General features: G+C 45.5%; 1 protein-coding gene across 1 annotated transcript in view; it reads right to left on the bottom strand.

Annotated features, from left to right (window-relative positions):
* LOC147668420 (V-type proton ATPase subunit d 2) overlaps positions 1 to 24,170 on the bottom strand; it is a 118,982-nt gene that overhangs the window by 47,984 nt on the left and 46,828 nt on the right. Inside the window, exon 2 of the mRNA XM_086948558.1 lies at positions 14,153 to 14,324. Coding sequence (XP_086804684.1) covers positions 14,153 to 14,324 — 172 coding nt within the window. The remainder of the gene's footprint in view (positions 1 to 14,152; positions 14,325 to 24,170) is intronic.

Below are 24,170 nucleotides of genomic sequence, written 5' to 3'. Positions count from 1 at the left end.
TCCAAACTCTTCCGTCCATTAAGACCACCACATTGTCTTTTACAGCAGACACCCTTATAGGAGGCGAGAACCGAGACTCACCCTTACGAAGAAATCCTGGTTTCTTGATTCTTACCCAATCACCCACCTTAACATCCAGAGGGTGGCGTACAGCAGACCTGGTGACATATTTAGACTGAACAGCAGCCCTGACATCAGTTACCAAGATACCTTCTTGGTATCGACCACTCTTCTGGACATCCATTCCTTATTCAGTTTGGAGCCTGCCACCTGCCACCCTTCCCCGAAGTAAGGTGAATGGGACAACCCCAGTGCTGCCATGAGGAGTGGTCCTCACAGCCCACAACATATCACAAACAGCCTTGCGCCAATGCAACCCATTCACCAAAGCAGGTGTAGCTTGACAACACGGTTAAAACGCTCAACTAAACCGTCGGTACAGCGATGGTATAGGGACGTAAGAATGTGTTTGATCCCAGCCTCCTTAAGAAATTTTTGCATTTCAAAAGAAGTTAACTGGGTACCATTGTCTGATACTGACTCCTCCTATGTGTTGGTCTTGAAATTAGCAAAATTAATAGCTTTGTCATTTACAATGCCAATAGTTTTAACTTTTCGCAAACGTGACACCTATAGCATTTGTAATGTAATATGTGCTGTATTTACATGACTATAAAAAGAAACAGGCTTGTAAATACAAACGTTTAGTTTTGTGAAAATGCACTGCCGTGCGACATGTGAACACATTTCATGCTGGCTAATTATTGTAATTTGTTTAAATATTTACAACACTTAATTCACCCTAGTAGCCTAACAAAGTCAGTACAGTACCACAGATGTTGGGGAAAGCTTCCCCTTCCTCTCCTATACACACTGAAATAAACATGGCTGTAAATGTGTCAGGTTGTCTCGGGCCACAAGCACAATAAGGGAAACAAGAAAAACAAGCAAAAAAAAAATAAAACGAGACACGGCCTGCCGGCCGTAAAAGTGAAAGTACGGCCGGCCGGCCGTGAATAGTTAGGGGAGGAGCAGCAAGGAGAGAGCAGGAGCGGAGGCGCCAAGCTGGGGACCCATCAAAGGCATATCCTTGAGGGCCTGCACGTTTCTGGAGAATCCTGTGGAATGCCTCCACGCATGCCGACAAACAACACTGCTCTCCACATACAATCCAGACCTGCGCAGATAACTTATTCAGCCGCATTGGCCATCATGTATCGTCTGGGCCAAAGAGGGCTAAAGGTATTCCTAAACTGCGCCCAAGATCTCACTGGCCATGTCCCACATAGCATGTGTGCAACAGTCCAGCAAACAAACTGCATTTATTAATCGCTGTGCTAGTCTGGAAGCAATAAAACATAAGACGTGCCCGCTGGTATACCAAGAAAAGTAAAATAAAGGGAGACACGGCCTGGCGGCCGTGAAACTGCAGGGAGAGAGAGGGGAGGTGCTGGCGGCTGGGGAGGGGGAGGAGAAATGCGAGCCTGGCAGCCGTGAAACTGCAGGGAGAGAGAGGGGAGGTGCTGGCGGCTGGGGAGGGGGGGGGAGAAATGCGAGCAAGGCTGTGTGCGGGGAGAGAGAGGGGAGGTGCTGGCGGCACCAAGCTGGGGAACAGATGGCGAAGACTGGCGATTTGATGTGTAGTGTTGTGTTAGTGTAGTGTAGAGTTGTGGTGGTTGTTTAGTGTAGGGTCGTGCTGGGGGAAGTGTTATAGGGTTTAGGGTAGTGTTGTAGTGTTTGTGTAGTGTAGGGTCATGCTGGGGGTAGTGTTTTAGGGTTTAGGGTAGTGTTGTAGTGTTTGCGTAGTGTAGGGTCATGCTGGGGGTAGTGTTTTAGGGTAGTGTTCTAGTGTTTGTGTAGTGTAGGGTCATGCTGGGGGTAGTGTTTTAGGGTTTAGGGTAGTGTTGTAGTGTTTGTGTAGTGTAGGGCCATGCTGGGGGTAGTGTTTTAGGGTTTTGGGTAGTGTTGTAGTGTAGGGTCATGCAGGGGTAGTGTTTTAGGGTTTTGGGTAGTGTGGTGGTGTTTGTGTAGTGTAGGATCATGCTGGGATGTAGTGGTTTAGGGTTTAGGGTAGTGTTGTAGTATTTGTGTAGAGTAGGGTAATGCTGGGGTGTAGTAGTTTAGGGTTTGGGTAGTGTTGTAGTGTAGGGTCATGCTGGGGGTAGTGTTTTAGGGTTTAGGGGGTGTAGTGGTTTAGTGTAGTATTGTAGTGTTTGTGTAGGGTCATGCTGGGGGTAGTGTAATAAGGTACTGTTGTAGTGTTTGTGTAGGGAAGTAAAGTGCTTTATGGTAGTGTTGGGGGGGTCGTGCTGGGTAGTGTTAATGTAGAAAAATAAGTATAAAAAAATTAAAACCCTGAAATACTTACAGGACTCCATTAAAAAAACAAAAAACTTTGAAGGTCCCAAAAGCGCGACCTATTGGCTAGCATAGTTGTGTAGTACCTTGACATGAATAGCTATGCTGTGGGATGGCTGTGCAGCGCCTGTGCAAGACGAGGTTAGTTATGTGGCATCTCGGCAGGACTAGCTTTACTGTAGAGTGGCTGTGCAACACCACTGCTGGACTAGTCTTGCTGCGGGATCACACCTAAATAAAAAGAAAAAAACAGTCTAAATGGCAGGATGAACCTGTGGAGAAGAGTGTCCGTTTTCGCTGGGACTTGCACCAGTAATGCTTAAAACATGTAAGAATAAAGGATGTGCACAAGGGCCCAAGTTGTGAGGTGTGCAGCGTGCACAACAGATTATCACTTCTGAGGAAACACGCATGTATACGTGGGGTGCGGAAGCGAACAGACAGGTGCCTTGAAATATGGGACCATGAAAACAACAAGCTAAAAACACCATCCAACGCTGATAAGTAAAAAACAGTTTTTTTAATGGAGTGGTTCATTTCGAACACTCACTGAGAATATGCAATGTAGAATGTAGATGTGCTTGATGTATGTGGAGGTTGTGAAATATATTGTGACATTATTTATTTAAGGACTACTTTAACCATAAGAGTCAGCACAGCATTTCACGTATGGAGAGGAGAAAAATAAACTGATCTAATTAAATAACTGTACTCATTCATTAAAACTTCGCTTGCAAAGAGACAAGTCCGTTTGTGGGTTGGGATGCCAGGCGTTTCATTTAATTTTAATGCTCACTGCTGCAACATGCAGTGTTCTGCAAGTAACACATGTTAGTTCGAGAGCATAGCTTTTCTTTCCAGCTCGGCTTTATTTATATCCCTTCATGCCTCCTCAAATACAAACACAGAAACATGCTAAACTATGCTGTTACCATATTTCTGTTTGGAAACTGCCTGAGAAAAGAAGCAATTAAGTTGCCTGGTCGTTTGAAATGTGCGTCTGTCAGACATGTTTACACACGGGTGTGATGTCAGAAAGATAGTATTCATGCATGTGAAGACCAGTGTGTGTCGCCGAGTGTGAATTTATGCACATTTAATCTGGGGACCGCCTTTCATTTAGGGATAACTAGTCATTTATTTCCAGCAGAGTAGTGACTTCGGAACAAGAATATGTTTATCATCGGCAACTTCTTTGTTTCTTTAAGAAAAAAAAATGGCTCAGATAGCATTTGTTTTCCCAAGTTAGCCTGGGGGCTTCACACTACACTTGCGTGGAACTGGATAAGGAAACAACCCATAAATGATTCAAAAGGAAGACTAAGCAACTAAAACACGTCACATGTTTGTGTTAAGCTACTGACTGTTTTGTGTTAGTTATCTTTTCTTGTTTCAACGAGGGGGGGTCAAAGGTCTTTGCAAAGAGGTTTTGGGTGGACTGAATAAAAATCGGTTTGAAATGTTCCTAGGAATAACAAGGGAATTCTCTGCTTTGTATGGGGAATTTTGTTTTTCATTCACCTAAAGTATCGGAACATACAGCCTCCTATCAGCTCTCGCACCCATGCAAGTTAAATGATTGCAGCTCATAAGGGATTTTGAAATTGTAAAGAAAATGTGAAACACACATTGCACTATTAAAGAGGCTAATGTACTTGGACATGCTAGCACAATGTGGGAAACATTCAATGAATATGCACACATTCACTGGATTAAAAAGCATAGCGTGTTGCTGCTCTGACATATTCCAGTAATTTCCAGCATGCCTCCTTTCCCAGAGACTCGGGCACGCCAAATATGAAAATGAAAAACAAGACAGAGGGAAGGCAGAGAAGGGGAGGGGGGAGGAGAAATGCGACACGGCGGGCAGGGGAGGGGGCCGAGCGGGGAGAGCGGCGATGAGGGTGTGAAGCAGCAGGGGCCCTTGAAGTGAAGCTAAGCTTCACTTCAAAGGTGTGGGAGGAGTGCTGCTGGGGAACAGATGGCGATTTGATGATGTGCACGTGCATTTTAGGTCAATGCACTTGCGCATTGACCTAAAAGCGCACGGGCACAGCACCAAATCGCCAGTTGGGATACTAGTTGGGTAAAGTCTGTTTAAGTCGCTATAGTCTCGCTCTACTCAATGCGCATGCGCATTGAGAGGCGAGACCTAAAAACAACTCCAGGAATATCCTTGAATAGATTCTTCATTAACCTCTGAAACACAGCCAAAACTGAGGCAAGGCCGAAGGGCATACGGATGTAACGATAAGCACCTTCTGGAGTGACAAAAGATGTTAAATGTCTGGACTCTTTACACAGCTCAATTTGATGATACCCTGAGGAAATGTCAAGGGAAGTAAAAAAACTTGGCACTATTAAGAGTGGTTAACAACTCATTGATGTTGGGAAGTGGTTGACGATCGACCAAGATATTAGCGCTGAGGTCCCTCAAATCAACACACATCCTAAGACACTTGTCTGATTGTCGTGCTAAAACAATTGGCGCAAGCAATTCGGAACCCTCAATAGGTTCGATGACCCCTGCAGTACATAGACGTTGTAATTCTTTTTTGAGTTCAAGACGAAGACTCAAAGGCACCTTGCGAACTTTGTGTGCCACGGCCTTTGCACCATCTTTGAGAATAATTCTATGCTAGAACCCCTTGAGCTTACCAAGATTTCCATCAAAAACTTCAGGAAACATATCTTCCCACTTGACATTGGATAATTGCGTAACAGTGTGAACTGGGGATGCACTGAGAGAAGATTTGTAAAACTCACTTCAGGAAACTACCTTGTCGGGATGGTTTGGTTCCAAGATAATGTTCAATGCTCCTTGCTCACCCCAACCTAACAAATTTGCACCATATCTTTGACTACAAATACAGTTCCAGTGGCATGGTCAGTATTGAAAATAAGATTGGTAGTAAATGTTCCCAATACCTCAACTCTTTTGCCCCATATGCAAAAATTTGAATATTGGAATGTTCAAGTTGAGTATTGGCTATTTTATCACAATCCACAACATTAACCAAAGTAAACGGAGAACCAGAATCAGCCAGAAAATTTAAACATGTACCATTTACAGAAATGTTGCAAGAAGGAAATTTCCTCCTGTGAATTCCATCCAAGGAAGATAGTTTAACTACTACTTCAGTGTGGGACGATGAAGGCGACATCATTAGTAGGTCATAGTTCTCCTCATCCAAATCATCAGCAATGGCTCTAATAATTTGATTTGGACTCTTCTTGATGAGAACAGCTTTGCACATTCTTTTTGTTTTAAAACAGTTTTTATTGGCTTTTGCATCATAGTAACAAACATCAAGCATGTCAATGTAGAGCTACACACCCATCCCCCCGCCCCCTCATCCCCTCTTCCCTTCTTTAAATCCAGTACATATGCCCCAGAGTTCAATGGGTCCGGAGAATCTTCCATCCATATCTTAGTATAGGCCCTCCTCAGTCCACATATCCCGGTTTGCCCCATAGGAGCAGGAAGGCGCCCCCCCCCCCCCCCTCGTGACTCATAATCCTCCATCTAGTCCGTGATAACGTCTCCATTTGCCCCAGACCCTGCCAAATTTCTTGGGGCAACCCCTTGCCTTGTATGTAACTCTTTCAGCAGCCATGTAGAGGTCCATCCCTCTCCTCCACTCTTCTATCTGTGGTGTGTCTGGAGCCCTCCACTTCCGTGCCACATCTCTCTTGGCCACAACTAATGCCAGTACCAGAAAGATCAACAATGGTCGAGCCAGATCCACGTCGTTTGTCATTCCCAGTAGGGTCAGTTTGGGATCTGGGGGTATAATGGTCTCTAGCACCTCCCCCAGCTCTGTCAGGATCGCCCCCCAAAAGACCTGGATATTTGGACATGCCCAGAGGATGTGATAGAAATCCCCTATATTAGTGCAACACCTTAAACAGCCCTGGTCATTTATTCTCCCCATCTTGTGTAGACGTACTCTATCAAAGTAGGTCCTGTGGAGGACATTAAATTGGATTAGCCTTAGGCGTGACTTAACCGCTACCTCCCTCGGGTGCATGAGAACCGAGACCCAGTCTATTTCGTCCATTTCCCCAACTTCTCCCTCCCACGTGGCTCGTAAGTTTCCCAGCCTGTCTGGCCTATTATTCATTATTGTTTTGTAGGTGAGCGACACTGCCTTACCAACTATTTTGTCCTGTAGTAGCCGTCCCTCCAGCGGAGCATAGTCTGGAAGTGCCTCTGTTAATGCCCTCTCCGCCCTCCATGCGTGTCTGAATTGCATGTATTTAAAGTATTGTGTGTGGTGTAGTCCGTATTCCTTGCGCAACGAGGGGAACCATTGTAGCACTCCCTTCTTCATGGCATCCCCCAGAGTCGACAGTCCTATGTCATCCCAGCCTCTGAATCCCTTCAGGCTATTAAGTTCCGTGAGCCAGGCACACTTCCACAGTGGAATTTGTTTTGTCGGTTTACGTTCCCACCCTATCGCTTTCGACGCCCTCAACTATATCTCTACAGTGAATCACGTTGCGGGGAGTAGTCTTGCCCTTCCCTTGCCTTCGTATATATAATGTAGGTATGTGTGGGTATCTAATGTGTGCCTTTCTAATGCATAGGTAGCGTGGTTGGCCGGGGCATGCATCCACTCATTAATGGTTATCAGGTGCTCTGCCCAGTAGTAGGCTTTCAAGTCAGGCAGGGAGATCCCCCCCATTATATTGATGTCGTTGCAGCGTCGAGATCGCCACTCTAGGTTGCTTTCCGAACCAGAGAAAAGATCGAAGTTCCGCATGTATGATCATGAACACCCCGCTCTTTAAGGGAAAGTATTCATTTTGGAATGCATACAGAAACCTGGGCAGAGTCATAATTTTAAACATTTCTGCACGGCCGAGGAGCGTGAGGGGAAGCAGTTTCCACCGTGCTGCATCACCGCTAAAGTTTGGCATTATGCATTGAATGTTCCTCTCAAAGGAGAGCGCTCTCTCCGCCGTGATGAATACCCCGAGGTAGGTAAACCCCTAGCTTTGCACATTCTTGAGTAGTGACCCTTCCTTTCACAATTGTAACAAGTCTGATTCAGGGCAAAACAAAATTTGACATTGCCCAAATCAGATGTACTCCCACAGAGGAAACACATTGCATCATTCTGTTCGAATTTGGCTTCAGTAGGATTTGATGAAGGAAGACGTGGAACATTGACAGGTGATGGTTTTGGAACAGTAACAGATGGTGATTTTGTAGATTTGGAAACTGTTTTTAGTAGCTTTACTTCGGTAGTTGTGAAAGTATTGCTCACGCTGATGATACACAGTTGGTCGTCTCTCTGACTAGGGATGATGCCATAGATCAGGGGATTAGTAATCTAACCCCGTGCCTCGCCACGGTGATGGAGTGGATGACCGCCCCCTTTTTAAAACTTAACGGGTCAAAAACAGACATCATACTGTTGGGCCATAAAGCCTCTCCCAATCTTGAACCTTGGTGGCCTAATTGTCTTGGTTCTCCACCCCCCCTCCCCCCCCCCCCCAAGACTCAAATAAAGAGTCTGGGGGTATGGCTGGACTCTTCCTTGGCTTTCAAGTCCAGGCAAAGAAGGTGGCAGCGACCTGTTATGGACTGATTAGGATCCTCAGGAAGGTCCTGACCCTCCTTGCCTTTCAGGCAAGACGCATGCTGGTCCAGTCGTTGATCCTTTCACGGCTGGACTATGCAAATGCGGTTTACTTTGGGGCCCCAGCAGGCACCATACAAACCCTGCAATCAGTGCAGAACTGTGCAGCCCGGCTGCTGATGAATGTACCTAGACGCAGCTCTGCTAAGGCTGCACTGCAGCTTCTCCATTGGCTGTCGATTTATGAGAGAATCACGTTTAAAATCATTCGTATGGCACACAAGTCCATCTGGAATGATGGTCCTACTATCCTTCACCCTCTGTTTCGCTGTCATCAATCCTGCAGATCATTAAGATCTAATCAGCGCAATCTGCTTGTAGTACCTAGGGTGAAGCGAGCCCGAATGGGAGGTCGTCAGCTCTCCTTTCTGGCTGCCAAATGCTGGAACAAATTACCAGATAACATCAGTCATGTAGGTGACCATCTTGCTTTCAGGAAGCAACTGAAGACACTTTTATTCAAATGAGGGTCTAGGGTAGCACTCTCGTCTAATAGCGCTGGGTTGCCTAAGGGTAGCCATGCGTTCTATAAAAACGTATTCATTCATTCATACATTCATTTCTTTCACGCATAACTGGGAATGTTCTATACTTCTGGCTAGTGTAAGAGCAGTTTCCAAGTCAGGATCATCTGAGGATAGCAATTTTTCTTGGATTTTTTTTGTTGGAAGTCTTCTCAATTAACTGATCACATATGATCTCATCCCTGAATTCTCTATAGTTGTAATTGACAGCTAGAATTCTAAGGGTAGCGACAAAATCATCAATAGACTCACCAGGAGTTTGAGCACGCTGAAGAAATTTGTGACGTTCTAGAACAATGTTCCTTTTAGGGCTGAATCGTTTGTCTAAAGTTTTGATGACAGAAGCATAATTGTCAACAATTAGAGAATCTCCACTGTCCCCACCACTCACAAGAGTACTTATTACCTCCAGAGATAAGGTTTTTAAAATGTTCCTGCCCTCTGAACCAAGGTTGTAAATTAAAAGAGCCTTCTTCTTTTTAGAAGTGAAAGTTTCACTATCAATACACCTCAAAAGTATCCTTCCATTCTTCCCATTTCACAGGTGTTGTGCCAGCCGACTGTAGGAAAGGTGGAGGTGCCAAAACATGATCCATAACTGAGCGTGGGTGAGTTGCTGCCCCACTCTAAAATGAATTGCACTATATTTAAAAACTGAGTGAAGAATTTGGTATAGTGTGAAAACAATGAGAAATGATTAATGGTGTGCGCATCACTGAATGCGCAATGATGAATCAAAGTAATGATGTGCAGAATTAGGTTAAAGAATATGCAATACTGAAGGAATGCTTTGCAGATCAGCGAAGAGATTGAACTCAATAAGTTGTTAAACTGTGCGTGTTGAAACAATGGCTGTGCGTATCAGCGGTGAATTCAGCAAGTTGTTAACTGTGCATGTTGAAATTAATGGCTGTGCATATCAGCGGTGAACTTAGCAAAGTGCGCGTTGAAATTAATGGCTGTGCGCATCAGCGGTGAACTTAGCAAAGTGCGCGTTGAAATTGATGGATGTGCGCAATAGCGATGAAATTAGCAATGTGCGTCCTGAAATTAAAGGCTGTGCGCATCAGCGATAGACTTGGGAAAGCATTGATCAACTGCGCGCATTGAAATTGACAGCTGTGCGCGTCAGCAGGAGACTCGGCAAAGCGTTGCCATGACGATGTTGCAGACTGAAGAAATCCAAGATGGCCACATGCAACCTCGATATGTTGCGTGGGCGTCACTTAGGAAGTCAGGCAGAAACGTAGAAGACGTGGCACGCAGTGTGTGAAGAAGACAAAGACGTCATGAGAAGCAGGTAGTTGACAAAGTCGCACGCGGGCACCCAGAATAGCAACAAGCATTTACAATGCAATGGTTTCGCCTTTGGAAAAGTTAGAGCTATTGGCATTGTAAATGACAAATTTTGTATTTATGTGTTGGTTTTGAAAACAGATAAATAAATGGCATTGTCATTTACATTGCCATTAGCTTAATCTCTCGCAAATGTGAGACCTATTGTAGTCTACGGACGAGCTCAGCAGACAGCAATTACTACCACACACACACACCCAGAGCCACACACACACACACACACACACACACACACACACACACACACACACACACACACACACACACACACACACACACACACACACACACACACACACACACACACACACACACACACACACACACACACACACACACACACACACACACACACACACACACACACACACACACACACACACACACACACACACACACACACACACACACACACACACACACACACACACACACACACACACACACACACACACACACACACACACACACACACACACACACACACACACACACACACACACACACACACACACACACACACACACACACACACACACACACACACACACACACACACACACACACACACACACACACACACACACACACACACACACACACACACACACACACACACACACACACACACACACACACACACACACACACACACACACACACACACACACACAGCCACACACACACACACACAGCCACACACACACACACACAGCCACACACACACCGAGAGGCACACCCAGAGCCACACACACTCCCAGAGCCACACACCCAGAGCCACACACACGCCCACCCAGAGCCCCACACACACCCACCCAGAGCCCCACACCCACCCACCCAGAGCCACACACACCCACCCACCCAGACCCACACACACACACCCAGAGACATACACATAACATGAACTGCCTCTGGTTCCATATTCAGATCCGTCCTTCCAGAGTTGGGCGGTTTCATGGCGCTGTGGTCACTGTTTCAAATGCACAAGTTAGAGCTTGAAGCCTCGAGTCTGACGGTGGTGGAGGGGATGGGAGGGATGGATGTTTCTTTTTAGACTAAGAAGCCCGTGTGTGTGTAAGCGGGCGGCTGGAGTGCTAGGCACTTGATTCCAGCCGCAGCTGCGAGCGCCCCTTGGCCTGGACTCCATTTCCCGAGCTGCCGAGCTGCTCGTTAATAGATGCAGTTTGGAGTGTGCCTGTCCGTGTGAGCTGCCAGGAGTCTCCTGGACTTGTGCAGCAGCTCAGTCATTGATCACAGCCAGCAGCACTGACAGGCAGAGCTGCTTCCTCACTCTCTGGCGCACACGCATGTTTTTTTCCTGTTGTTTTTTTCCCCTTTTGGAATCGGGTCCCTGGTGAAGCTTTTCTGCAAAATCGGCATCCAGTGGGACGAGCACCTTGCACCCGGGAAGAGGACTGTGCATGCCTGGACTCCCTCCCGTGGCGATGGCAGTGCACGAAGTGCAGGCACAAGAAGACTCCCAGCAGTAAGTAGCGCTCTCCACTGGAGTGCACGTGTGTCTTTTTAACGGGGTAGAGGGCTCGTGGTGATGTCCTGCTCAGGAAGTCAGTGCTGAACTTTTTTACGGCAGTGCACATCTGCAGCGTTGCTGCAGCTTCCTGGCCGAGCATGACCGGGGGCTCCGCATGTGTACCTGCGGGCTGTGCCGGGCCCGGCTGTGCTGCCCCTGCCAGTTGTGGGGGTCTGCAGGCACCGCGCCCCCGCCGCCCCGGAACTCTTCGCCCATTGATGACAGCTCCTGCCTGGCGCTGCTTTTCCCAGTCCGGCTCGGAACTGAGGCCGCTCATTCAGAGATCTCACTGGGCAGAAACCCCGTGTGTGGGACCCCCGACTAATTCCAGCAGAGCAGCGTAGGTGGGGTGGATGATTGGAGAACCATTGCTCCCTGCTCACGGTGGTCAGTGTCAGGAGTGTGGGGCATCGGGCCCGGGTGCTCGGCAGATCTCAATCTCGCCTTACAGGCACACTGAGCTCCCGTGAAGTCATACTGAGTGAGTTACAGTGCATGTTAACTTAGTTGGTTCCCTGCTCAGACACTTAGCCCCATGTCCTCCGAGCTCGCTGTATATGTTGTCTGGGCACCACATAAAGGTACTCTTAGATCCCCACATATGTCCTGTTATTCCCACATCGGTGTTCTGTTCGCTCCCTTGAATGCACTGTTATCTCACCGTACGAGCACCCTTAAGACAGGCTTAGCTCCCCTCCAAGCACTGTTATCTCACTGTACGAGCACTCTGCAGGCAGGCTTAGCTCCCTTGCATGCACTGTTATCTCACCGTACGAGCACTCTGCAGGCAGGCTTAGCTCCCCTGCATGCACTGTTATCTCACCGTATGAGCACAGCAGCCTGTCCTGCGTTGCGGCCCAGGAGCAAGCCAAAGGCTATGGTTTTCTTGGTATGAGTCTCGTTATTATGGTCTTCAGCTCTCGGACACCAAACCAACAAGCATTAAGCACAGACAGCGGGAGGAGGGGGCAGGTTAACGGCACACGGACAGCGGGGGGGGGCGGGAACGGGCAAACGGACAGCGGGAGGGGGGGCCGGAACGGGCAAAAGGACAGCGGGAGGGGGGGCAGGAACGGGCACAAGAAGGCTCGAAAAATAAAACAGCACTCACCTGGACATCTTCCGGCAACAAATGATCAAAACATGGCGCCCAAAAAAAAAAAAAAACATCCGCCCACTGCCGCATGATGTGGGCAAAAGCCTAAAATTCTCAGGAACGCCCACGAATCTGCTCCAGCATTGACGGACAGATCTCTGTTCCAATGGCTAGCCTCCATTTATGGAGCTAGCCAATGGAACAGAGGGGCGGGACAACACACACATACTGTACACATAGGATTTCGCCTGCGCCGAAAAGCTGTGCGGTGCGCAGCTTTCGACAGGTGAAACATAAAAAGTACCTCAGAATTGCATAAACACCTTGCAAAATGCAAAGATGACCAGCAGGTTGCCAGCAGAAGATCACTAAAGCGAATCGAATGGAGAAAGATGGCAACACCAAAAACAGGAATACAAGTGAAGCAGGATGTTGCAGTGTTGGTCAGCTGAGAGCCTGATAATTGTAGAATGGGGTGACCGGAGACTGGATCCTCGTCGCCAATGAAAGGAAGTCAACACGTCGTCAGGTAGGAGATTGATTTATTTGATCCAGTCATGGGAGCTCCCCGGCAGTAACTGCCGTAGTTAGAACATTCTATGTTCCACACAGGGAACACACAGCATGAGCATTTTACAGTGGATAACCAGATCCCAACACACCTCCCTCCCTTCACAATGAAAAGAAAATAAAGAACAGAAAAGGGGCAGAAAGAAAATGGAGAAAAGACGAGAACGTGAAAATAAGAATGAATTTAGAGAGAAGAGTAGAAAACAGAAACAAATTACGACATCTTGTAATTACGAAATTTCATAGGAACAAATTTCAACCTGGAAGATACACTCCTCAAAGGAGCATGATTAGAATGAACAACACCTCCCTTCCCGTGAACACCAGAATGTACAGATACGATGCGGCAGCAGAATTGTCCTTTTATTTGGTTACATTTAATTAAACTTGGAGACAGTCCGAGGAGGGTTGTTCGTTCCTTAGCAGCCCGAGTTTAATCTGAAGTTCACAATGATTAGGTCAGTCTGCAATGGCAAAAGCTGCCGCTGGGGAGGTAGTGTTAAATGTGCCCAGTGCCCAAGACGCAGAGCATGGCCCTTGACGTCAGCACCACAGCAGGTTCGGGCTCAGCCGACGTAGAGGGAAAGGCTGTCTGGGTTGCAGATGACACATAACTATTATCAGTGATATCACAAGACGAGAGAAGGCAGATTCTTTGTTTATAACTACACTAGTATCCATGTCCTGTGCCACCTCAGACCTCCAAATTAGGATTCACAAGATGGCTTCTCCCAACAGGACCAGTAAGACAACATGGGAACCAATCCCACCGCAAGAGATCTACCAGTAACCAGCACCTACATGACCACCCTTCTCTAAATAAGGTACATTTTACAAAATAAGATCAAAGAAAGCTATTATGCGGATTTGCTTATCGCTAATTTCATGCAGAGAAGCAAACATACAGTTAGGGTTACATGCCCTTCTCTATATCGAGCCCAATGTCTGTAATCGAAAAGGTGTCTGCCTAATGCAACAAAGAAGCTCCCCTTTTTGTGTCTGCCCTTCCAAACCTAATTATCTGCATCTGAGTGAGACCACCTTCAGCCACCCGCAGAAAGCCACTCACGTGATGAAGTTCAGAAAGGTAGCCAGCGGTTCAAAGGCATGGTTTCTGAAGTAATGAAATTCTGTCAGTAGTTTCTCCTTCAGTTTGTCATCAATGGTGGACACAGTCAACGAGCCGGTCTCATTCGACAGGAAGCTGCCATAGTCAGTGGACTGCAGGTGTAATTTCAAATCTGAAATAAAATTAAAAACATCAAAGTGATACCACTTTGAGGATTTACAGAATGCGAAGAAAACACACCCCTAAATTTCCAAACCGACATTGGCCATCAAAGTTGCTTTATTGTACAGTAAAAGGGACTACTCCATTGGATGGCAGAAGTGGCATCATGCACCCTTTGACCCTCAGTGACAATCAACACTTGACCTCTTTAGTGCCGAATAGCCTGCTATTGGTGCCCAGTTGCTAAGGAAAGGGCAATGAGAGAAATCAGCAGAAACTAAGCAGAGCTCCTGAGCCTTGTTAAATGTTTGTGCCTGCTACTGCCTTCGTGATCCCAGGGATCTGGGGTAGTAAGCGCAGTGCCAGGAGTAGCAAAATGCAAACTAGGGCTAGCAGCTGTTACCTTTATCTACCCTAACTGACCCTCCATGAGTCCACTTCTAAATGATGTGCTACTTCAATCCCATGTAGATGTGACTCACAATTCCTGGAACCAGGACCCTACTCCACGCAGCAATTAAGTATAGTACCCGTGGCACAACACATGACTAGCTAGCATATCTCCTATTTCAGACCAGGTACCCAACAAAAATAGAACCGGTTTAACAGATTACTTAAAAATGTATCCTAGATAGATCTTACATATCCTCGATAGGTAGTGACCTGACACTCTCAAGTGGCCTGTGGTTACAATACAAAGTTTTACACAGCTCTCAGACTCAAACAAATGTTTCTGGGTCCTTATATTGTAACCGTCTTCCATTCAATTCTCTCAGGCAGGGAGACAACTTTATTTTACCCAATCTTGTTGAATTCCTGCCTGCTTGAGCCAAGCAATGGAGGCTTAATTTGTAAAATATGAAGTGCAGGTGCTGAAATTGTTGTTGGAGGCCACACCCACTTTTTGGGCTCCACCCACTCCCTCCACTGGCTCCACACACTTACTCTATTAGCTCCACCCACATCTTCAAGTGGCACTGCTAAAAGTCAAATATAACACCTGATCTGAATTTCAGAAAGGGAGCCTTCTTAAGGTTTTGATAGGAGGTTCCCCGTGAACCACTTTGAAAAAGATTAAAGCAAATGTGCATTTAAAGCGAAAGTTTGGAATAAATGATCTAAAACCAGTAATGCATTGAAAAGGGACAATTTCAGTGCTCTGTGTGCTGATTTGGGTAAAGGACAATACTGGGGGTAGGGCATGGTATAAGTTGCATTTGGGTGGAGAGCGGCAGCTAGCTCAACAGAATACCAGGCTAACGCTAAACCAAAAGACCTTGGATGTAACGCTTGGTTTTGCATCACAATCCAGTCTGCACCTCAGCCTTTCATATGAGAAGTCATCCACCATAAGAGAAGCCAAAAATGAGTTCACTAAACAGCAATATGAGCAAAGTAAACGAGTACATTTCTGATATTTGGTGTTAGGCAAGCCCTTTAATTCTCAAGCTTGCCATTTTCTATTGCTATTTCTAGAAATCTGGTTTGCCATTACGAATTATAATACCAGAGATTCAAAGCTCTAATTTTCCTCTTGGTTTTGTACTAGATTTCTGATTCGTGCAATATTTAGAGTCTAATACATAGGTTGGCGGGGAGTAGATTTCTTTCTAGTTTGTGCAAGACAACAAGCCTGCAGGTAAGTATTCATTTTACAAAGATGCAGCAGAAACAGGTTTTTCCAGACCTAGCCTTTGTTAACAGCTACATAACCTTTCAAATGCTGCTATAATACCACAGATTTCCCCAAACAATAGTGTTAAGCAACATTCTGCAAACATTTGCGATGAACAAATGAGGGGCCACATTTTTCATTGATCTGGCCTATTTTTGGTTTCATTTAATCCTTGTGGTATCAGATCAGTCTTTTCATCCCACATATAGATAACATAAAAAAAGTTTTTGTGATTATTTTGCTGCACGATATTTTGTGTACTGCATGGTTCGTCAATACATTTTCATCCAGGAATTACAGGGGGTATACTTGTACATGCAAAACCCAGGAACAAGAGGGTGTGGACTGGCGAGTCAGCATGGTGACACTAGCTAAGCCGCTCTGAGTAGTCAGGCCTCATTATCCTGCCAACACGCTCTAATAGCTCTCCGCTCCCAGAAACCTGGAGACTGGTGCAGCCCCATCGACGCTAGGTTACGGACCCCGGGATTCCCGGCTCTGGAGCCAGCTCAGCACCATGTGAATCTGGGCAATAGCTCACTTAATTCCCACCAAGGCCCCCAGCGCCTTGAGTAAGTAAGTAATAAATTTATTGTGCAGTTAATTAAAACCATTACAATGATTGACCCACTATTATAAACAATAAAACCTCAATTTTCTTTATAAAAAAGCTGATAGCCATAGTTAAACAAAAACATGCGTTAAGATTGGGAAGAAAATCCACACCCCCGGCCTCGGTAGTCCATAATGTTGTTTCTTCACTTCGGCCGGCGAATATTAGTGGCAGTCCGTGAGATAAAAGTACCCCCCTTATTAAAATCTTGACTTCAGAACGATGACAGACCGAGATGAGCCGATTTAAAGTGCATAGTGCTGCCTCGGCTTCCGTTGGTTTGTGCAAAGTATGTCATATAGTTAGCCTTTCAATAGTTTCCTTTGAGGCTTGGGTGTGGAGAAAGAAACTTGACATTGTATGCTTAACACACTGTTATGGTTGTGTGCACTTTTTTTTAAAATGTAGGTCAGCTGCAATTAAAAACTTTACCAGACAGCAGCTTAGTTGAGTATCTTGGCCAGAGAAGCTTGCAAGCACCGCTTGTCTGCATGACCGTATTTGGTTTTTGTTGAAAATTGGTCTGAGTAGTTGCCGTCGCTCCTGCATCAGCTCGCGGCAAATGGTTATAATGTGGACTATGTCCTCCTCTCCTTCCCCACGAAGACGGCACACTGCTGGCTTTGGAGGGCGCAGCCAAGGGGGCAGGTGGTATGTTGTCGGCAGCAGACCTAACCGAAATTTCTGAAACTTCTCTTTGATGGTTCTGGAGAAGTTAGAGAGGAGGTAAGCTTGAGGAGTCGCTTTACTATAAGATTGTATAGTTAGCCAGCCATGCGAACGTTCAGTCAAGGCCGCTTTGTCCTGTAAGATTGACTCTTTTTTAACAGTGTTATTTACGATTTTCTTGAAGCTTGCCATGGTCCCAGGCGTTGCCCAGAGTTGCCGTAAGCCCAACTGGTCCAGTGCAGTGTCCAAGAACAGTCTGGCTGGGCAAGTTACTTTTGTGCTCCTTGAGACCCGTAAGGGTGAGTAGTTTGCGCTTTACAAATACAGATTTAAATACTGATTTACACACAAGTCTGGAGGTAAGTTCTTTATTCCATGTTAGGCCCGCATGTTGGAGTCACATGCTTTACTCCCAGGCTTAACAGGGACACATAAACCGACATTCCATGCATGTCACATTTTCCAACCTCCAGATCTATACATCATCTCTACACCACGCATTTTACACCGTGCATTACCAGAGCATAGATGATTTGCTTTTCTGCTGTTGGGCAAACTAAGGTTAGATTTCATGAGATTTAGTGTCATCTATGAAAGGCATAAACAACTGGCAAATTGATAACAATTCTTGAACGTGAACGGTTGTTTGTAGCTGGTCACAAGAATCCTTCTGTCTTCATTTATCTCACAAAGAAACAGCTCACAAATGACTGATTACTCAGCTGCACCGTGTGTATGGGCTTATGGGACTGTTAATGTGACTTCCTGAGGCTTTTTCTTTAAATCTTTAAATGGTGGCAATAGTGAGGGTTGAGTAATTGAAGATCATTCTCTCTTCGTGAAATAGAGTACAACTGCTGCTCTCAGTGACGGAGTGTGAATGGCACGGCTGATGAGGGGCATTCGTACAAATGCAGGAGGGATACACAGCTGGAAGATGATCTACAGGAGTGGGCTTTATTGCTGGCTGACGTACTTGACCTACCCAATTCTAGACCACCCTAGAATATTGCTATTTGCGGTCCGACACTGTGATGCTATAATGTGCTAGACATTTGGATATTATGAGAATTGGATTAGTTATGTCGGGAGCCCAAAAACCCAGATGTATACAGAAGGCATGATCATCTATATAAAGTTATAAATGCAGGATTTCAGTTGTTTCCTAGTGACATGGTATTACTCCAATATGCATATCGGGTACAGATGGGTATAGCGAGGGTGTGGGGGATTATAACACTGTTCTTAACATGCCTGTTTTCCACAGATATTGTATGTTGCTGTGCCAATAAAGATTATACAAAAAAAAACTCATACGGGTGAAACATGCAATTGTGACGCCAAATTACTGAATTGAAAAACAACAAACAAATAGCAGCAAAGCGGGCGGGGATGGCACAGGCAGTGGGGACAGAGGAAGACGTTGCACCCCTCTGCAGGGAGCATAGAATAGTGGTGAGTAGGCTTGGGAAGCTGCACTTGAAGAACACTTGGCCCAGCAGCATGTGAAGAGGGATCGGACTGGCAGGCAGGGTATGAGCATGACTTTTGAGGTTTGAAGTTCCCAAAGTCACCCGAACAGCCATTAGATCCCCGACTTGGGACTGGGAGATACTGAACTCACAGGTCAATGTTAACTAGGTTTTCCTTAACTACTACATCACTGTACTGGGCAGCGGAGGGACAGGCAGACTCACCGTTACAAGACTACTTGGAGATGGCCTACTATCCCCCCTTCCTCATATAAATCCTCTGCTGTGCTGGCTGTGGATGACATGTATAACCAGATGGCGTGCAGCAAACCCCTCGTGCTGAACAGGGTTTCCAGTGGTGTTTTTCTCTGCATATAAAGCAACTCCCGCCCCAAAACTTCATCGAATGTATGGTAAAGCCAGGTAAGAGGGTGTCCTATAGGTGTGGCAGCCAGGATAGTGCAGGGTTTAGGCATGCACATGATGCACTAACATGGTGCCGCAATCCAGGTCTAAATGAGAGTCCATAGGCACAGATATTTTTACCACGGTCAAATGCGCGTTTAAGGACCCGGTGGCTGGCTGGCTGGCACCGCACTGCGGGAGTCAGCCGTGTCGGTAGGCACTACAGCGCCCGATTGCGGCGCCTGAGACAGGCTTGTGCGGCGGCTGCTGGCGTGCAACAGTAGAGGGCTTAAAAAATATGGAAGAGCGGCCAGGTAGTGGTACGGAAGCGACACCTGAAGCAGCTTATATTGGCAGTACCTCAGCCCCGGGAGCAACAATGGCGTTTTAGAGCCAGGAGTCACGCATATTACCCGGAGCTCTCCAGGTTGGCGAGCAATCAGGGGTCAGAATCAATGTCATGATCAGAGAATGGGCCAAATGAATGTGGCGCGCGAACAGTCACTGAGGTCAGGGCTCACATAATAATTGCACTAAAAAGGAACACTCTGTGCAGTACACTTTTAGAACTGTCATTTCAGGGAAAAAGGCAAGGTCATCTGCAGGTTAGATCAGAAGCATTTGTTTGTAGTAACCAGTCTTTTCTATATTCCTAGACAACTTTAGGTGTTTTTATCTGAATGGTTAAATTGTTAATGCGGGCTAGAGGCCTAATAAACAATGCAAAGTAAAAACTACCGTCTTGAAAACAATTACTGCGTTATTGCAATCACAGCACGCCAAGTCGAGCAGTGACACTGAATGCCAAAATACTTTATCGGAACAATTTCAATTTAATGATTATCATTTGAAATCAATAGTCAGTATGTTGGTGATCCTGAAAACCGAATGGATTTAACAATAGGCTGGCTCGATGGATTCATGCCCAATTACAACTGACCTTTATCAAGTTCCAGTACTTTGGCACAACTCAAAGACAAATACCAAAGGCCGATAGATTTCTGCCTGTAAACATACCTTTTAGAAATCCATATTTATAAATGGTTCATTGGCACGGTCGCACCTCCTCCCACCTCCCCTCCCCCCTTGTCCACCCGAATGACAGTAAAACAAAGTGTGGGAGCTGATCGGGTCAGCTTAACTTGTAAGTGCTTAGCACTCTCCTTAACTTAATTTATTGTATCTTCTAAGTTTGAACTTCTTACCGTTATTCGTGGTGGGGCCGGTCGGCAGGCCAGGAGTCAGACACACACACTGGTAGCCTAGGCTAACTAGCTGCACACCGCACTGCTCAGGCTCAGCTCAGCTGTACTTTGCTACGTGCTGCCTGCTTGCTACCTAGCAGCAAGCCGCAGTCTGCAGTGCCAGCGCCAGCAGCCCAGCCCAGACCATCCTGATCTGTAGTACTGTAGACACCCCAGTACAATACTGGCTGCAGTCAGTGCCCGCCACCAGACCGTCACGTCACCTGACCACAGTTGCACTGCACAGCCCAGGGTCAGCTCTGCCCTTCGGCTTCGTCGTCATCGTTGGTCGGGCTGGGGCCGCCGGGCTAATTTGGGATGACTCTTGGGGAGCTGCCGCCTGCCGCGGTAACTGTGCAGCACGTTGGTTATGCTGGGGCATGGCTGGTAACTGGTGGCAGCCTAAGCCAAAATGAAAGAAATCTGCGCGCGTTACCGTGCTCACACACAGGCTAAGACCCTACCCCCATCAGAACCTCCAGCCTGGCCACACCAACTTCCGTTCCGAGGCCCCTGGCTCGCCCACCCTGTGTCAAACAGAAACTATCAACAACTCGCCATGATGATGAAAAAAATCATGAAACGAAAGTTAAACTTACTTCAGTTTTCTCTCACACAGACACATTATTTATATATATTTAAATATTCGCTTTGGAGTTGGCCTGGGCAGGGGCAGCTGAGGGCTGCTGCTACCTGCGTGTCATCCATGATAAAGAAGACTCGTGTCACAGTTGTGGCGGCACTGACTCCCAGTCCCAACTAACACTAAACGGGTCGGTTACCCAAACGCCGTGATGGTGACACACACTGACACAGTATGATTGATGATGAGAGTGACTCGGAGTCGACGGCCGGCGGCGGGATATGAAAACACGCTGCGGGGGCCAGGGCGAGCTGTGGCTGCACAGAAACAGAGTACAATAAAGAAAGTTATATTTATTTTTACAGTCAGCAGTCAAGATTCATAGACCCGGCCCTGATATTTAAGTGCCAGTGCTGAGCACCGGATAGCACCGGCACAAATTAAGCACTAGACAAGAGCTGTTGTACAATGGCTCATATTCACTCACTTTGTTCATTCAATCACACTGACTCACTAATTAAAGACTTTCAATATCATGGCATAAGGAATGGAACTATGGGCCACATGCATCATTGTAAGGTTTTGCGATTCCTTATTTGCGATTCCTTATTTGCGATTTTTAGGGAATCGCAAATAAGGAATCGCAAAATGGGATGCATGATTTTATTCGCATAATATTTGCGATTCAGTAAAAATCGCAATTTTTACCGAATCGCAAATATTATGCGAATTCCTAATTGCGATTTCGCAAATCCCATTGATTCCTATGGGCCAAAAGGCCCGTAGGAGTCAATGGGAAGGCATTTACAAATTGCGAATTTGAAAATGCGATTCGCAATTTGTTAATGCATTCCAAGGGTGCAGAGAGGGGTCCAAAGGACCCCCCCTGCACCCCTGAAATGTATTTTAAAGTGCATGTTTCACACACACATGTCCTAAGGACATGTGTGTCTGTAACATGAAAGTTTAAAAATTGCATTTTGGAGCATTTTCATAACTTTTCGCAAATTACCACGAGGTTCAACCTCGTGGTAATTTGCAGCCCCTAATTGTTAATTCGCAATTTGAAAAACAATCATGCATTGCTTTTAAGGAATCGCAAAGTTGCGATTCATTAAAAGCAATCGCATTTTTGGAAATCCCTAAAAATAGCGAATTTCACAAAAATGTATGATGCATCCCAAAAACGTATTTAGGAATCGCAAACGGACTAATTTACCGATTCGCACCGTTTGCACTTCCTAAATAGGTTGATGCATTTGGCCCTATGTTTGATATTGTGGAAAAGAGCTAACTACATGTCTCTTGGTGTTAAAAGATATTGTGGTACAATATGAGATTTTGATTCGTACTTAAAGCTTTCTTCTGCATTCTCATGACGTGCCGACATACCCTTCTGGCAATAAAGACAACCTTTAAAATAGCTGTGGATACATTTGAGGACTGAGATTGAGCTTATGTATATATATATATATATAATATATATATATACATATATATATATATATTACCTACTGGCGGTCGCCAGTAGGTATATATAGTTAGGATTTTTTCTCTATGGGATTTTTGAAAATTCTATGTCTAATAACTTTGGCGTTTGTGGACGGAATTGGCTGAAATTTTCAGGAAAATGGAACATTTTGTTTCTGAGCAGCCCCTGACAATTTGGGGGGGTTTCATCAAGAGGGGGCCGAGAAAAAAGGGGGGTCCCAAAACGCGTTTTTCCCATGTTAATTTCCATAGGGCGGTTGGCCTCACTTTTAGCTCGAACGGCTGAATGGATTTGCACGAAACTTGGCAAAATTGTAGGGACTGTTAGCCCGATGTGCCTTTGCTAGGTCTCAATATATGTGCTCCAGTGGATTTTGAGTAATTTAGGTTCAAAAAAAGATATATATCTGGGCGGAGGCTAACCACACATCTGATCTGATTGGCTGTCAGCACTTCATCCAAGAAGTGTTGGCAGCCATCTTGGGACCAATATACATGATAGCACCTCATTAAAAAGCATTGCAGTTAATAGAGGGTTTTAGGACTTTAGTTACAGTATAAATCATTTGTTGATGGTACCATACTCGTTTTAGGAATTGTGGTGGGTTCTAAGGTGATTTTACCATGTGAAAAAACCTTCTGCTGTGATATCATGAATATTGTTTGAAAGAAAACTAATATCTCATGATTTTCCCACAGTGGTTTGGAAGGGGATCTATAAGCTAAACTGAAAGCATATTTTCTGTAAATTCACATTATCTTTCTCAGTCATGTGAAAATGAAGTCTGACATTCCCAGTAAAACATGTACATCCAACAAGGACAGAGACTGTCAGTTGATTCCTTTGTGTTCTACTGCAGCCTCCTAGAGTGTTCTAAAGAACAACTAGAGCGCTAACAGTCCTACTTATTACAAAGGTATGGCACACCTGAAGCCATCTTGATTGGAATAAAGTGGTAACTCTTAAAACATTTAATTTAAAAAGAAACAACATGAGGGGGTATATTTTGCCATAGAAAGTATGATTAGTGCTGCAGAATGAAAAATTAGGGCACATTTTGAGTGACTTCTCAAATCCTTTTCTATTTCATTAAAACATTCTGACATGCAGTCTCCCAAAATGGCCACCAGAGACAAAAGAGCCCAAATGTAGCCCAAATATCACCCAGATGTAGCCCAAGTATAGCCCAATGACAGAATGTCCCAGAGTGTTCTAAAGAACAACTAGAGCGCTAACAGTCCTACTTATTACAAAGGTATAGCACACCTGGAGCCATCATGATGGGAATAAAGTGGTAACTCTTAAAACATTTAATTTAAAAAGGAACAAAATGAGGGGGTATATTATGCAATAGAAGGTATTATTAGTGCTGCAGAAAGAAAAATTAGGGCACATGTTGAGTGACTTTTCAAATCCTCTTCTATTTCATTAAAAAATTCTGACATGCAGTCTCCCAAAATGGCCACCAGAGACAAAAGAGCCCAAATGTAGCCCAAAAATCACCCAGATGTAGCCCAAGTATAGCCCAATGACAGAATGTCCCAGAGTGTTCTAAAGAACAACTAGAGCGCTAACAGTCCTACTTATTACAAAGGTATGGCACACCTGAAGCCATTTTGATTGGAATAAAGTGGTAACTCTTAAAACATTTAATTTAAAAAGGAACAAAATGAGGGGGTACATTTTGCCATATGAATTATGAT

Source organism: Lissotriton vulgaris, unplaced genomic scaffold (genome assembly GCF_964263255.1).
Source record: "Lissotriton vulgaris unplaced genomic scaffold, aLisVul1.2 SCAFFOLD_1540, whole genome shotgun sequence".
NCBI classification, from domain to species: Eukaryota; Metazoa; Chordata; class Amphibia; order Caudata; family Salamandridae; genus Lissotriton; species Lissotriton vulgaris.
Note: the sequence above shows the minus strand (reverse complement) of the source record. Positions and strands in the feature narration are given on the sequence as shown.